At 43.2% G+C, this 14845-nt stretch overlaps 4 protein-coding genes across 6 annotated transcripts in view; 1 reads left to right on the forward strand and 3 right to left on the reverse strand.

Annotated features, from left to right (window-relative positions):
• Nucleotides 1-9336, reverse strand: part of LOC108078499 (uncharacterized) — a 47869-nt gene extending 38533 nt beyond the window's left edge. The window contains exon 1 of one of the 3 annotated variants that reach the window (XM_017172396.3): nt 8891-9336. The gene's annotated coding sequence lies outside the window, so the exon portion shown is untranslated. Of the gene's footprint in view, nt 1-6555; nt 6668-8890 lie in introns of those variants that run through there. The other 2 variants (XM_070283445.1, XM_070283446.1) reach the window with 2 other exon arrangements.
• A 659-nt stretch (nt 9337-9995) lies between these two features.
• On the reverse strand, nt 9996-10440 carry LOC108078494 (5-hydroxyisourate hydrolase). The gene has a single exon (XM_017172377.3). It carries the CDS (start codon nt 10405-10407, stop codon nt 10066-10068), a length of 342 nt encoding a protein of 113 aa, XP_017027866.1. The 5' UTR covers nt 10408-10440; the 3' UTR covers nt 9996-10065.
• A 330-nt stretch (nt 10441-10770) lies between these two features.
• On the forward strand, nt 10771-12299 carry nclb (no child left behind). Its single transcript, XM_017172438.3, has one exon. The coding sequence runs from the start codon at nt 10848-10850 to the stop codon at nt 12222-12224; it is 1377 nt and encodes a 458-aa protein (XP_017027927.1). The 5' UTR covers nt 10771-10847; the 3' UTR covers nt 12225-12299.
• Nucleotides 12300-12306: 7 nt separating this feature from the next.
• Taf5 (TATA-box binding protein associated factor 5) lies at nt 12307-14698 on the reverse strand. Its single transcript, XM_017172437.2, has one exon. The coding sequence runs from the start codon at nt 14650-14652 to the stop codon at nt 12538-12540; it is 2115 nt and encodes a 704-aa protein (XP_017027926.1). The 5' UTR covers nt 14653-14698; the 3' UTR covers nt 12307-12537.
• Between the last annotated feature and the right edge of the window lie 147 nt (nt 14699-14845).

Genomic DNA, 14845 nt, shown 5'->3' on the forward strand with positions numbered 1-14845 from the left:
TGCCACACTTAATATGCTCTAATTGTGTTGAAAATATGATCTTGGGTTGGTTTCCAAGTTGGTTAGCCGGGGCAATAAACAATAATCATAAATAAATAAAATACAAAAATCATACACATTTTCTTAATAGCTTTTGATTAATTTGCGACATTTTGTAATCAAATTTAATGACTCATTAACCATTTAGGGTAGTTAGAATTCGGCATTTAATAAATTTCCAAAATAAATAAACCAGAGTGACTCAATGTCCATTTAAGGCTTTGAATTTTGTGATAATTTAATTATGAACAAACTCCAAAAAGCAGCTCTATAAATAATAACTAAACTCCTTGAACTACCCACGATCTGAGACCAGTTAGTCATAGTTTACCTGGCCGTTAGTCACTCACCTGAACCGCACATTAAGATTGCAGCGGGCTATAAACAAAGGAGAACTTCGCGAGAGCTCGCTCAGGGGCATGATCCATCGATCCCTGCTCAGGCCCGAGTCAGAGCCGATGAGCCATCAAATAGAGCATCGTAAACCTCAAAATCGAATGCAACGAGTCCGGTCTTCGCTTTCCTCCCCGGACCCCCTGGATTTCCCTGATTTTCTCGGATTTCCATCGACTCTACAGCAAGTCAATGGGGCATGAACATGAGTAGCGGAAACGGCCGAACCGACACAAATTTTATTGTGGCCTCAAACGAATCGGATATCGACCGAAGTCGGGTTCCCAAGAAGGGTCCCTGCTGTCCCGTGAAGGAACCTGCTATTGTCCAGAGGCCACCGACCTTGGCGGAAGTTTGATGTTTCAATTGTATGTGGGTTTTTGGGATAACTTACAATACTATAGTCTCCTAAAGGTGTCCTGCTGGGAGTACGTAGTGGGAATCTCTTTAGTATACGATGGTAAAGATATGGTAATTGTGGTTTATGAACAAAGTTGAAGCATGGAAGTAGCTATCATCCTTTTAATACCCATTTAATATAGATTTCCTTACTTATTTACTCTAACGAAAACGAATTAAAATAACTATAAATTACAGCTTTTAATGAATAAGACCAAAAGTTTTTATTTATTCGAAGTATAATAGCATGTAGCCCGGTTTTCCTTTCCCAAACTGCGCATGAATACCTATTTATTTTAGTAGAAACCTTTATTAGTGTCTTCACATGGTTAAACACAATTAATAAAATAGCATTACTTGCCAGCTCTTTTAAAGAGAATATTAATATCCAAAAGTAAACTTTTTATGAGGTAATTGTAATAATAACGTCTAGAAATAATTGAAAATGGTTTAAATTAGTGATGACTAAGCCTTTACCTTCATATATTCCCAGCTACCTCTATATTTCGGCTTACTCGAAGACTAGCCTATATCCGATAGTTAATTATTTTTGCATGCTAAAAATGCAGCTAGCCGGCAAACAAGGAAAAGGCAATACCTCTCTACGCTTGCATTGCCATTTAGTGGGTTAGGGAAAAGCTGAAAATCAGAAAATCAGCAAACAGGAGAAGGGAAAAGTGAGTGAGAGGGAAATGGAAATGGGCTGGAAACACGGCAAATGCTTAGCTAAGCCTGAACGCTCGAGTAATTTGCAAGCATTTTGCTGAAACTGAAATGAAATTCAATTGCGAAATTAAATTTCATTGGATTTAATTGTTGCTGTGATCGGATCAAACAAACAATCGAGCAAACAGGCCGAAGGCAAATCAAACGCGTCTAATCAAACCGGCGGAGCGTGAAATCCGCCAAATGACTTCTGAAAGCACATTCCTTCTCCGATGGGATCGGGTTTCGATTCGTTCTACTGTAGTGTGTGTTTTTCGAAACCGCGGCGGGTGTGGCCTGCTCCGGATGCTGTCCGCGATAAGGGAGCAGATCCAGCGACAAACTGGGGAGTAACCACCACACCAAGATCCATTCAAAGTGGTTCCTATATATGTAGTATACATTGTTGAAAAGTACATAGCCCTGGGCTTATCGGTTCTGGGTCAATGCATTTATGTCTCAAAAGTCTCCCTCTTGGTGGCTTCCTTTAAGTTCAAAGCTGATAAAACGCCAAAAGGGAAAGTTGTAATTATTTATTCATTTCATAGGAATTAATAATTTATCTAACGTAATTTATTGACCCTTGAGAGCTCAAGAGATCGTTAGCAGAGGAACAAACAAAGAGCTGAAAGCGATGGAGATCTTCGCTTAAATTCCAGCTAATGTTTCAGGTTCAAATAATTAATGTGTTGAATACCTATTTGGAATGACTACAATTATAGTATTATAATTTATCTTTTCGGAAAGAACGTGTTTAGTAAAAGCAGCACTTTTAAACAGTTTATCTAAAAAACAATATTATTTGATGAACCTATTATATTTTACATTAGTTTATAAACTTCTCTTAATATTTCTGCTACGTTATTTTAATGTAAATGCAAAATTTCAAGGTTGGTAATTTAAGTGTACATTTTTTCTTGGTTGTACTAAATTTCGTAACTCGTTGGGCCTCATTTTCATGGTACGTATGACCTTAGTTACTCACACCCAACACCCATCACCATGCTGCCTTACAACCTAATAGCTGTGTTCCACAAAGAAAACCCAAAAAAAAAAGTACCCTAATGGCGTGCAAATTTTAAAAGGAAAACATCAAGCAGATTGGCCAACATTAATGCCTAATCGTTTTAACCTGTTGTTAACTATAAAAAGTGAAATTACAAGCATCCGTCTCACTCTCTATATACCCCTCTCCGGACTCTTAGCCGGACATGATCTTGGCAAGAAGAAGCCAGCATTGGGAGTGCAAAGATTAGAGGTCTTTTTCGCTTTTTTGCCTGGCCCTAATGAAAGTTGTTCGCCGGCGCAAAGAAGAGCCCCAGCGACAGCAATTTTTCAGCATTAACCCAAATAAAACTAAAGCAGCCGAAATAGAAATAAACAAAATCTGACCGAAACAAAGCCCGCAGAGAATAGAGGTCGAGTGTGTGCCGTTGTGTCGATTGAATATTTGATGCCACCACCGAAGAGGCCATGTAATTATGCACAAGAAAGAACGGTTCAAAGAGAAACAGAGCCACGCCCCCGCTTGGAGGCGGACCAGCCCATAAAACTCCCCTTTGCTAAGCTGCACTGGAAAAACCGTTGTCTTAAGAAGTCTTAAATAAACCTTTTAAACATTACGAAATTATAGAAAATCTTGAAAGGTAAATATAACATTTTGGCTTAGTTTTCTTGGGTTTCACTTGCTTTAATTTTCCAGGAAACCTTAGAATTTCCAAACAAGTATTTTGAGTAATATATTATTAGTTTACAGTCGTTATATTATAGTGAAATTTATTATCCCGCATTTTTAAACTAATTTTCTAGATAGCAAACATCATGCAAAGTAAAAATTAACGAACCAATCATTCTCAACAGTTTATTTGACGCTTAACTATAAGGTTTCAGGTGTATTATATTATATTTTTTTTCGGCATATAAGTAAATTTATAAAAATACAAATATATTCCAAGTAATTGAAACCTAGACACTTTAAAACATTTAATATATGTTACATTTGTTAGTTGAATACTGTATTTTTGTGAGTGCCTTGAGAAGGAAAGAAACCTGTTGGATTGCTTCAGAAAATCACTGCCGACTCTGGTTGTCGATGTGTAAGGTGAGTTATGTATTTGTGTTCTTGTTATTTTGTAATTCGACATGCAAAGCACGTGCAATTGTACAAGTACTTTACCCTCTTCCTCCCTGCCCTCGATGACGTAGACTGGAGAATGCGACTACTATAAAGCCTTTGTTAGTGCACCGTGAAGGTCTTCTCCGCTGGAATTGTCTCGTCATCGTTCTGGCTTGGGCATTAGACAGCAGACAATTGTCTGAAAGCCTGGCCCACCAGCTGAAAAGTATCTGTATCTTGGTGTCTGTGCGCAGTATGTGTGTCATTGTGGCAATTGATTTGAATCGCGTGCATGCAACCTGATAAACCATCGTGAATGGTGTGAATATATGTATTTGTACTCGTGTATATTTCGCCTTTTATGTTACTGCCTTGTTACTGTTACGTGGCTTATGCCGAGAATGGCTAATGAGCTGGCCAAAACGCCAAAACGGGTGGCGTACTTGCCAATAATAGCCGTTAGCTGAAGGGTTCCCAAGAAGAAACGCTCTTATTGAGTTAAGCGGCAGAATCGAAGAGTGAATATAAATAGCTTAAGGGATGGCAGGATAAGCTTCAATGGATAATATGCTTATTTTGGTGAAGGCATTGAGATGAAAAACCAATGAGAGAAGAACTTTAGGTACAAGATATGTATCTCTGAATGCAATCCATTAGGTTATACTTTTCGAAGGGTTTCTAGAACGCCAGATAATGTATTCCAATGTCAAACCTGTCTAAATGAAAATGTAATAGACATTTTCGCTCACATTTAATCAACTAATTAATTGCATTTATTCACGAGTGAATATCCCACACCCTTTAAATTCCCCTGTCAGAATGGGCTCTGTGTCTAGCCCCTTCCTATACCCCTAACAATGCTTTTAATTGCCCCATTTAAGCCGAGGTCCCCCGCAAACAGCAAACAAAATTGGCAAAGACAGTAACTAACTGTTTTGCACAACGCAATTCGAATTAATTAAAGTTTATTGCGCGACTCTATGGGGTCCACACCCCGAAAAGTCAGACAGTGAAATCACACTCAGATGCTGAAACAAATTTCCCTTGTTCGGCGATCGCATTCTGACTGACTCATCCGCTCTATTTATACGGGTGTACGACACTTTCGGAAACATTCAATTTATTAATTAACACTCGGGGAACATCTTTGAGGCGATTTTCAGCATTTTTCTTCGTATTTCTTTTTCAAGATTTCTGCGGCTTTTACCACTTTTCCGCGCAGCCTCTAAGCGTTTTTATTGTTTCTCTTTTGATTAATGGGTGCGTTACCATTGGGATTTGGTGCGCGACTGACTCCGGCTAATACATGGCCACCGGTGGCCCACTCCCCCCGAAAAGCCCAGCCATGGAGCATCTCTCACACTATTTCAATTACCCGCCAGTGTTTTGAATTTTGCGCCACATTTTTTTTAATGCATACGAAACCATAAAAGTGAGCTTGCGAGTATGTGCAGAAATAAAAAAATATACAAAAAAGATTGGCTAAAATAAAAGCCTGGTTGCCCGGCTGAAATAATGCTCGTTAGCAGCACAAAGAAAAGCAACTAAAAAAAACAACAACAAAATATATAATAATAATAAAACAGACTGAAATTAGTTTCGAATTTTGAAAAACTCACTTTGCCATGGCGGAATGTCTTAGTCACGCCACCTGCTGCAATCCGCGGCGACTCTGAGTACATGTGAGTGTAAGTAGGTTTACTCTTAGGAAGGTACTAAGCCCACTCCAGATTCATGACGAGTATTTGGTAAACATTAAGGCGAAGCGTGTGGCATAAAAGCCAAAAACACTATAATTATGCCAAGAGCTGGTAACCAAGAGACTGCCAAGGTCATTCTTATATTTTACAGAAATATTTCAGGCGCTACTCGCTTAGCTTAACCAAGCAATTGTCTTTAATTAATTAAGGGATTTAAACACAAGAATGCAGCAGTAAGAATAACGAAAATTTAACCAAGACTTTTTGTTAAATTTTAGTAAAAAATCATCAGACTTCTTTTCATTTAAAATATATCAGAAATGGGTCAACTTGTTTTGTTATATAAAATGTTACGAATAATTTTGATTTACATCCCCTGTAATAAGGATATTTTAAAATACCCTTTTTATCCACCCTTTTTACAAATAATAAAGAAAAAAATATACCCTAAAAGACACTCAGTAAGGCTTCGCCCTCCAAAAATGTCTTAATGCTGGCTTATCGGAAATTACACACTGATCACATTTGGAGTGGCCCCATGCCAAGACGGGAAATGCAGTAGGGAAAAATACAATACAAATACCGAGGGGATGGCGGAGACACACAACTCCATTTGCCGGGTAATATGAGACATTGCTAAGGGCACAGCACAAAATAATCAAAACCCTCACTGGCTAAACGCCCGAGTGCAGGTCAGAAGGATGTTGAAGAAGGACCCCGACCACGACCCGCACTCCGACAAACACTCAAATGGTTCAATTTATCGGGGACCGCTCGAATTGTATCTCATGGATGCGACGAGAGCGAACCCCAGCTGACTCATTCCCCGAGACCCGAACAGGTTGGCCGCCGCACACACCCGTAAACATCCGTAGATACCCGGCCACAGACAGACACAAGTCCAAGCCCCAGCCCCTACAACTGCACAAACAAAATTGCGAAAAACAACAGGCACGACGGCGGGCACTAAGCCTACGCCCAGGCCTGAACTGAAACGCTCTGAAAATGCATGGAAATTAACAAAACGAAATGCAATGTAAAGTAAAATTAAAAGGCACGGTGAGGGTCCCAGGGGTTCGCCATATAGATACCTTCTAAAAGTACTAGATACAGAGTTTTTGGCTTTTAACGGTAAGTTAAGGGCTGCCAAGAATAGCAAATCCTTGTCGAAGCATTGGGGTAGTTCATACAAAATAAGCTTACCAATGGTGTTTGAGTTCCAAATACTATTTGCAATTTATTTCATAATTTCCTGTTACAAAAAAAAACTAAAAAAATCGAATAAAAATACACATATAACACAGTGACTCGCAAGATTATTTACTAATTAATTCAGTAAATCATATTGAACTCAAGTTGGAAATATAATTTAACCAAATTTGATGTGTATTTTATCTTATTTTATTTATTATTTTTTACTTTTAATTTAATTAATCATTCTTTCTTCTCTTTATGCAAGTATATGCCCTCTGAAACTCGTATGTAAAAGTGCTAGGCACTCGCACTACCCAAAGGCAAGCTAAGTAACACAAGACGACGACAAAATTTACTTTAGACCAAGCTCAAGCTCAAGTCGAAGCTCCGGCTCCAAGTCTCTGGTGCTCGAGTACACAACTCGATGCAATCGGCCAGCGAATTCGAACGAAAGGTACTTGAAAAAGTGCATGCGGGTTCATTTCCTGTTTGATCTTGCTATTTCAGTTACACAGAAAAGAAATTCGGTCATTTCGTAAAGAACTATATGCAAATAGTATTGGTATATTCACATCTTTTTATTTGTTCATGAAATTAAACATTAGATTAAAATATATTCAGTATGTTATATGAGTTCCAAGAGTTTTAGTTAATAATCAAAGATGGTTTTTAACCGCCTGTTTTTTTGTGATAGGATTTTTCGTAAATACATGTCTATTTTTAACATAAGTTAAGAAATTATAGAATATTAAAAATAAAGTTAAAGAAAATACCTCTATAAAGTTCCCCGGGACAACCTAAGATATTCTATATCTATTCTTCAACATTTTTCAGTTGCTCAAAAGTATATTTTGACAAAATCAGCATCAAATGCATTTTTCTTGCAGTGCATATCTGTGGCTCAGAGAGGCTTCTTGCCATTTTGCGATGTCAGCTGAACTCGACGACAAACATGCTCAAGCAAAGGCGATTTTCCCCCGCACTTTTTTTGTTGCCCCTCAACTGTGCAGACTTAAAGGTTTTTTCTTGACGTTTTAGGTTTTTGCCATTTGCAGCGTTTTTTCCATAGTTTCTTCTGTATTTTCTGCTTTTGTAGAAGACAACTTTTGCCTTCGTTCCTGCACTTTGGCCGCCGCTCTCTAATTTGCCTACAGCATTTAACGATCATCGCACATATTAGGTTTTTGGCTTTACGTCAGTCAGTGCAAATTATATCCACGTAGGTAACGATTTTTGACACTTTTCCAGCTCCGCGACCGCTCTCGAACGGTATTCGCCGAGCCGATCCATCCATCCACAATTCGAATTTTTGTATCTCCCGGCTACAGTTATTAATGATTGGTCTTTGGCTCTAGAGCTGCGGGCCAGGAAAGTGTTTATCGTCGGATCGATTATCACTTACATACATTTTTTCGGCTCTGCTGCGACGACATTCACAGGGGCTTTTGATTAATTGACCGTTAGCAAATAGTCATTTTGATTGCGTTTTAATGCGCCGGCCACTTGATTTGTGAACTTTCAATCATTAGGTAAACGAAATTGGCCAAATTGTCGCCGGTGTCGGTGAGGTAATATAGTCCTCTGGCCAAAGTCTGAACCAAAACAACTGAATTTTTGATTCAAGTAAAAAATTGTTAACATAATCTTTTGTTTCCCACGTTCTCGGGCTGACTTGTACTTGGTATGAATAATGAAAGTGTTAATTTAAAGATTTTGTTGTCCAACTGGTTGCGATTGACATTGTTGCCATCAATAAAGTCAAGTTTTTGGTTATAGAACCATAGGAAACACAACCTTTATTTGAATAAACTTTGAGCTTAGCCAATCGGTCGAGTTAATATTCTTAGCAAAGTCATATCTCAAACAATCGTGTGTTTTTGTGGAATTATATAGAGCGTTGTAAACAAATAAATTTTATTTTAATTGATTCAATAAACTGACGGAACATTAAGATTGATACAAATACATACTTTGTCAGCCAAAAAATATATTCTGGGAATATTATTTATAGTAAACTTCAACCAACCAACCGAAAATTGATTGGAAATTGTATTATTTGTTTATTTTTGTATGACCCAAATATTAAAGGCAATATTAAAATAATTCAAAAAGGGTTTTAAACTTGTAAAAGTTAAGGAATTACTTAAATATTTCCATTATTTATTGCTTCAAACTTCTGTCAGAAATAAATAAATCCAGAAGTGAGTCAAGTTTACCCCAAAAAATCTAAGGCGTTTCTAGAGTATTTTATATAGTTAACTAACTAAAAAACATATTGTTTAGTTACCCTTACCATCTAATGACAATATGAGATCACCAGAGGTCCCAGTAAGTCACAACTCACCTTTTGGAAAAGTTCGTGCGATCTACGCCGGGGTCTCGAGATGCTCCCCTTCCAGCATTCAAATTGGAGCTATTGGGCGGCTGCCAACTGGCGTGCTGCTAGCTAGAATCCGATCTCGTTTCTTTCCGTGTTTTTCGGGTTTTCAGATGGGAGACGAAGCGCGACGCGGGCTGGCTCAGGCACTTGGCGGTGGTGGTGGTGGTACTTGGCACTGGTTACTGGTACTGGGTACTGGGTACTTGTTGCTCTGCTGGACCCCAGAGCTCACTCAAATCTCTAGCCACTCGGATGTGGACGGCGGCCAGAAAATGGAAACGCGATTAGAGGGCCGCGGTGGCAGCGGCAGCGAAAAGGGTACACAAAAAAGATGCAGAGCCAGCAGCAGCGGCAGCAGCAGAAAAAACGAAAACAATGCCAGAAAAAATCAACATGCACACACTGACACCAAAGAATATGTATCTTGAAACTGGTTTAAGATTTGCTGGGGATTTGTTGGCATCTAGAGTGTGTGTCTATGTGAGCGCCGCTCTGGGCTTGTACTTTCCAATAACAAATCCGACTTCTTGTTTGGCTTTGGCTCTTTAGAAACACACGGATATCATTTCCATACAGATTCTCTTTCCGAAACAACTGTTGCGCCTCAGCGGGAGACGGATTCCAATTCGAAAAACAGGCAGGCGAACGGAAGGATCTCAGGCACTGATGTCTCACAAACCGCACTTAGTGTACTAACTTTGTATATTTATTTTTATTCCTTAAAAAACACCGGCGTTACAGAAGAGTCGTTTGCCGTTCAAAAAATATTTCATTCGAATCAAAAACACCGACAAAACCGACTTGGGTAACGCACGAACTCCAACGACATCCGACAGATACGAATGAAACGCAACTGAAGCGCCAGCTAGAGATGGTAAGATACAAAGCGAATGCTGTGCTTGCCAGTTGCGATAGTCTTCTGGTTGGGAACCCATCGAAACTAGTGATGGCAGTTGGTCCAACTAATAATTTCTTAGTAGAAAATGTGCCAGGGGAACCTTTTTTATTAAAAATATTCATTTTAATTATTCATATTTAAAGGAAATGTTTAAAATATAAAGAATCCAACCTTTTGCAAAATATCTTTATTTTTATTTTTAACCACATATGTGAAATAGTTTTAAATAGTAGTTCTTCGTTTATGTACCGCGATATGTAGAGTATCCATAGGGATTAAGCAAGAGGGGAATATGATAGTGCTGATTTTCGCTGCAGTCCGCAATGATCTCAATAACGGGATACAGAGTCTTCACATTGCGCGCGGCAAAATAAGATCCGACATGGAACGTCAGCTTGTAGATGCCACTGGGAAATTGGCCAGGCTCCAAGAGCTGGCACCGACCATCCTCATTGGTTTTGGCCGCTCGAAGGGATTTCCACTCCTGTAGCTCGTCCAGCCTGGAAACGGTTACGCGGACATTGGCGGCAGCTTCACCCACGGAAGTGTCCAGTATGTGAGTGGAAAATTTACGTACGTCCATATTGATGAAAGAGAACTTCAAGACTGCGGACTGTAAGTATCTCGGGATTGTTAGTGACTAATAAGACTTTATCTGAATAATCCTGATTGCATTTATCATTAAAGCTGGAGAGATGCTGATAAGAGGAATTCAGATAAGAAGTTTAATATTACATGCATAAATCACTTGTGCTTTTATAAAATAACAAAAGAATCTGGTAAATAATTTTAAAAATAATTAATTTTAGTTAAACTTACATTTGATACTTTTAAAGTATCTCCCATTTAATTTTTAAATAAATAATTAAATACTTTTGTTGCAATTTGTAATTGGTATTTTTTTAGCGCATATTTGGTATTTAATCTCGCTCGACTGCGGCCACACCATTTCGTTGATTCAAAAACTGCACGTGTTGACAACATTTCGATTGGTAGCGTAAACTTCTTTGAACTTTTCTAAAAATGGCTGAGGAAGGACCTCCCGAGGCGAGCATCGACTTCGTGCCCGCCCTTTGCTTTGTGCCGCGCGGCGTGGCCAAGGACAAGCCGGACAAGATCGTGCTGACGCAGGCAGAGCTGGCCAGGATTATCGGCGCTACGCAGCAGGAACTGGACGAGGAGAGCGACGACGATGAAGCTGAGGAGGGAGGTGGAGAGGATGGCGAAGGCATGGATGTGGACGACAATGAGGATGCGAACAGTGAGAACCGCAATCCACAGGACGAGTTCCACTTCCAGGACTACGACAACGAGGAGAATGCCACAGTCACCAGTCTGGCCAATATCGTTGACGCTGGCGAACAGGTGCCCGACGAGGACGAAGATTCCGAGGCCGAGGATGAGGTCATCAAGCCCAGTGACAATCTGATCCTGGTGGGCCATGTCCAGGATGACGCCGCCTCCATGGAGGTGTGGGTGTTCAACCAGGAGGAAGAGGCGCTCTACACGCACCACGACTTTCTGCTGCCCAGCTTTCCCCTCTGCATCGAATGGATGAACCATGACGCCGGCAGCGACAAGGTGGGCAACATGTGCGCCATTGGCTGCATGGATCCTATTATCACCATATGGGATCTGGATATCCAGGACTCCATTGAGCCCACCTTCAAGCTGGGCTCCAAGGGCAGTCGCAAGCAGCAGAAGGAGCAGTATGGCCACAAGGACGCTGTGCTGGATCTCTCGTGGAACCGCAACTTCGAGCACATTCTGGCCAGTGGCTCCGTGGACCAAACCCTCATTCTGTGGGACATGGACGAGGGCCAGCCGCACACTACTATCACGGCCTTCGGCGAGAAGGTGCAGTCCCTGGAGTTCCATCCGACGGAGGCGCAGAGCATCCTCACCGGCTGTGCCGATGGGTATGTGAGGCTCTTCGATTGCCGCGACGCCGATGCCGTCAATTCCTCAAGCATCCAGTGGAAGGTTAACGGCGAGGTGGAAAAAATCCTGTGGCATCCTACCCAGAGTGACTACTTCATCGTGGGCACCAACGATGGCAGCCTGCACTACGCCGACAAACGGAAGCCCGACGAGCTGCTGTGGTCCGTAAAGGCCCACAACGAGGAGATCTCCGGGGTTTGCTTCAACAGTCAGATGCCCAACCTGCTGACCTCCACATCCACGGAGGGCACCCTCAAGGTGTGGAACTTCAACAGCGCAGAGGCCAAGCACGTCTACGAGCACGAGTTCAATATGGGGCGCCTGCAATGCATGCGTCAGTGCCCGGAGGATCCCTACACCCTGGCCTTCGGCGGCGAGAAGCCGCCGCGCTGCGCCATCTTCAACATCAAGAACTCGGTGGCCGTGCGCCGGACCTTTGGCATCGCCGATGCGGAGTAGAGAATAATATTATCAGACGCGTATTCAACGATGTATATGCTTTTAAATGAACGATATATCTTTAAGGAACCAAAATCACGTCTCTTATTTAGCAATGCGGAACACCAGAGGGGGCATTGCATTGACCTTTATTATAAACTTTAAAACCGAATGGTCGTGAGCAGCTTAAAAAAATCGAAAACTGTGGTTCTTATGTGGGTAAGACACTACTTCATTCCGAGCGTGGAAGAAACACAAAATGATGAAACGACGACTTTTATCCTAGACATATTTCGTGCATTACTTACATCTACATCTACGTTACGTGTACCGACTAGCTCTTGAAGAGACCGACGCACATGAGCAGATTGCGGCGCGTGAAGTGCAGAGTGACGAACGGCGAGTTCTTGCTGGGGAATGTGCGCAGCAGGTATACATCCTCGTCGTTCTCGTCCTGGTGGTGCGACACCGTAATGTGATTGCTTATGTAGTCCTCGGTGACCTTGTGGAAGTCCCACAGCGTAAGGTTGTTGTCCAGGCCAGCGGCTGCCAGGAGCGTGCCATCCCGGCTGAAGGTAATCGTGGACACGGTGCTGGTGTGTCTTAGCAGGGTGGTAACCAGAGCTCCACTCGACAGGTCCCAGATGATGATGTTGTGGTCCACCGAACCGGAGGCTAGATACCGGCCGCATGCGGAGAAGGCCAGCGAACTCACCGGTCCTTTGTGGCCCGTCATCAGGCGCACCGACTGGCCGGTCATGTTGTCCCACAAGCGCACTGTGCGATCGCTGGAGCCAGTGGCCACGTAGTTGGAATTCGGATGGAACTGCACACAGTCTACGTCAGACAGATGGCCCACAAACACGCGCAGAGCTTGGTTGGAGTCGGTGGCCCAAAGGCGGGCAGTTTTGTCGTAGGAGCAAGAGACGAAGTAGTAGCCATGCGGAGCAAAGCGCACATCCCACACCGGGTAGACGTGGCCGCGATATGTGACCACGCAGGACCAGGTGAGCAGGGACCACAGTCGTATCGTGCCGTCCTCCGAGCACGACAGGAGCAGGTTCATCTCGGGTGCAAAGGCGCAACGATATACTGGCCCGGTGTGGCCCAGAAAACTCCTGGTCGTCTCTCCGCTTCGGTCGTCCAGCATCCGCACATTGATATCGGCCGACTCCTTGTCCAGCTCCCTCAGCGCATCAGCATCCTTGAGGGCACGCAGCTTGGCGGGCGTCAGGGACCAGATCCTCACACTAGAGTCCCCGAATCCGCAGGCCAGCATCGTGGAATCGTCTGAGATCTCGGCGCAAGTTACGCCCTGATGGGAGTTGAGAACCGTGTAGAAGACAGCGGAAGGCAGCTGATCCTTGCTAAGCGCCAGTCGTTTGCTAGCTTCCCTCAGTGCTTTCAGCTTTAGCAGCTTGTCCGAATCCTTGAGTTCCGGCAGGGGTATCCTGTCAATTGAGGGGGCATTTGGATCCGACTTGGATTTTTTTGATAGAAGCGGATCCTTTTTCGGTTTTTTCTTCTTTGGACGATCCGGTGCATCCGGGTCGTCGTCCTCCTCCTCAGGTGCAGGCGCTGGCGTGGTAAGCGTCTGGAAGTCAACTTCCTTCAGCAGGCCATAGTAAACCCGCATCTTATTGTCCTGCCGCTTGGCCTCGCCGACGTGGGAGCCCGCCGTGGCCACGCACTGCAGCTTGTTGCGCGCCATGCCCTCGTAGGTATCGAAGTGCAGGTACTTGGACACGATGTCGGCCACCACCTCCTGCCGGCGATCCTGGATGTGGCGCTTGAAGAGCGAGTGCGAGTCCCTTGACATGCGTATGACAAACCGGTCCGTTTCCATGGCGGACACCAGATCGTTATCCAGCAGCTCCTCCGGCTTGGACAGCAGCAGTAGACTGAACAGACCCTCGATGTAGTAGCCGTCGAGATCAGATTTGTACTTCTCGATGAATTCCTTTGCCTTGTCCCTGAGGCCGCTGGCGAGCATCTTAAAGTAGATCTGCACTAGAATGGGGTACAGCACCATGGACAGCTCATGCTTGTATATGTCCAGGGAGTCCTCCACGAAGGTGCGTAGTTCCTGGTAGGCCTGCTCGTACTGCTGGGCGTCGAAGCTGTCGTCGCCGATGAACTTGGCCAGCGCCTCTGCCGCATTGGCCTCGGTCACGGCCGATTGTTTTGGCGGGTGCTGCGGGGCAGGAGCACGTTCCCGCTCCCGGTCGTTATCGCCCAGTCCCAAGGCAGCGCCAAGCACCTTCTGCACATCGCTCTCGCTGATCTCTGACAAGTCCGCACTGCTCACATTCGCCTCCTGGCAGAGCAGCTCCTCCGTGCTCTTCAGCTGATACTTCTTGATGAGCTTTAGCAGACAGAGCAACTCACGTTTGTCGCGGGAGCCCTGGGCGCCGGTTCCTCCGTTTACATTGCTCATTTCAAGACTCATTTTCCGGGAGAAAAAATCTCGTATTTTGTTTGCGTGGGTGTGTGACCAGGTGTGGACAAGCATAAAATACCACGAGTTCCACATAGAATACTAAAATATACCAAGCTAATAAAGAGGTACAGTAAGCACTAGGAGACGAACTGTATGGTCAAATTAAAGTGTTTTCTATGTGCGGAATAGTAGTTAATTATAA

The sequence above is a fragment of the Drosophila kikkawai genome, chromosome 2L (genome assembly GCF_030179895.1).
Source record: "Drosophila kikkawai strain 14028-0561.14 chromosome 2L, DkikHiC1v2, whole genome shotgun sequence".
NCBI classification, from domain to species: domain Eukaryota; kingdom Metazoa; phylum Arthropoda; class Insecta; order Diptera; family Drosophilidae; genus Drosophila; species Drosophila kikkawai.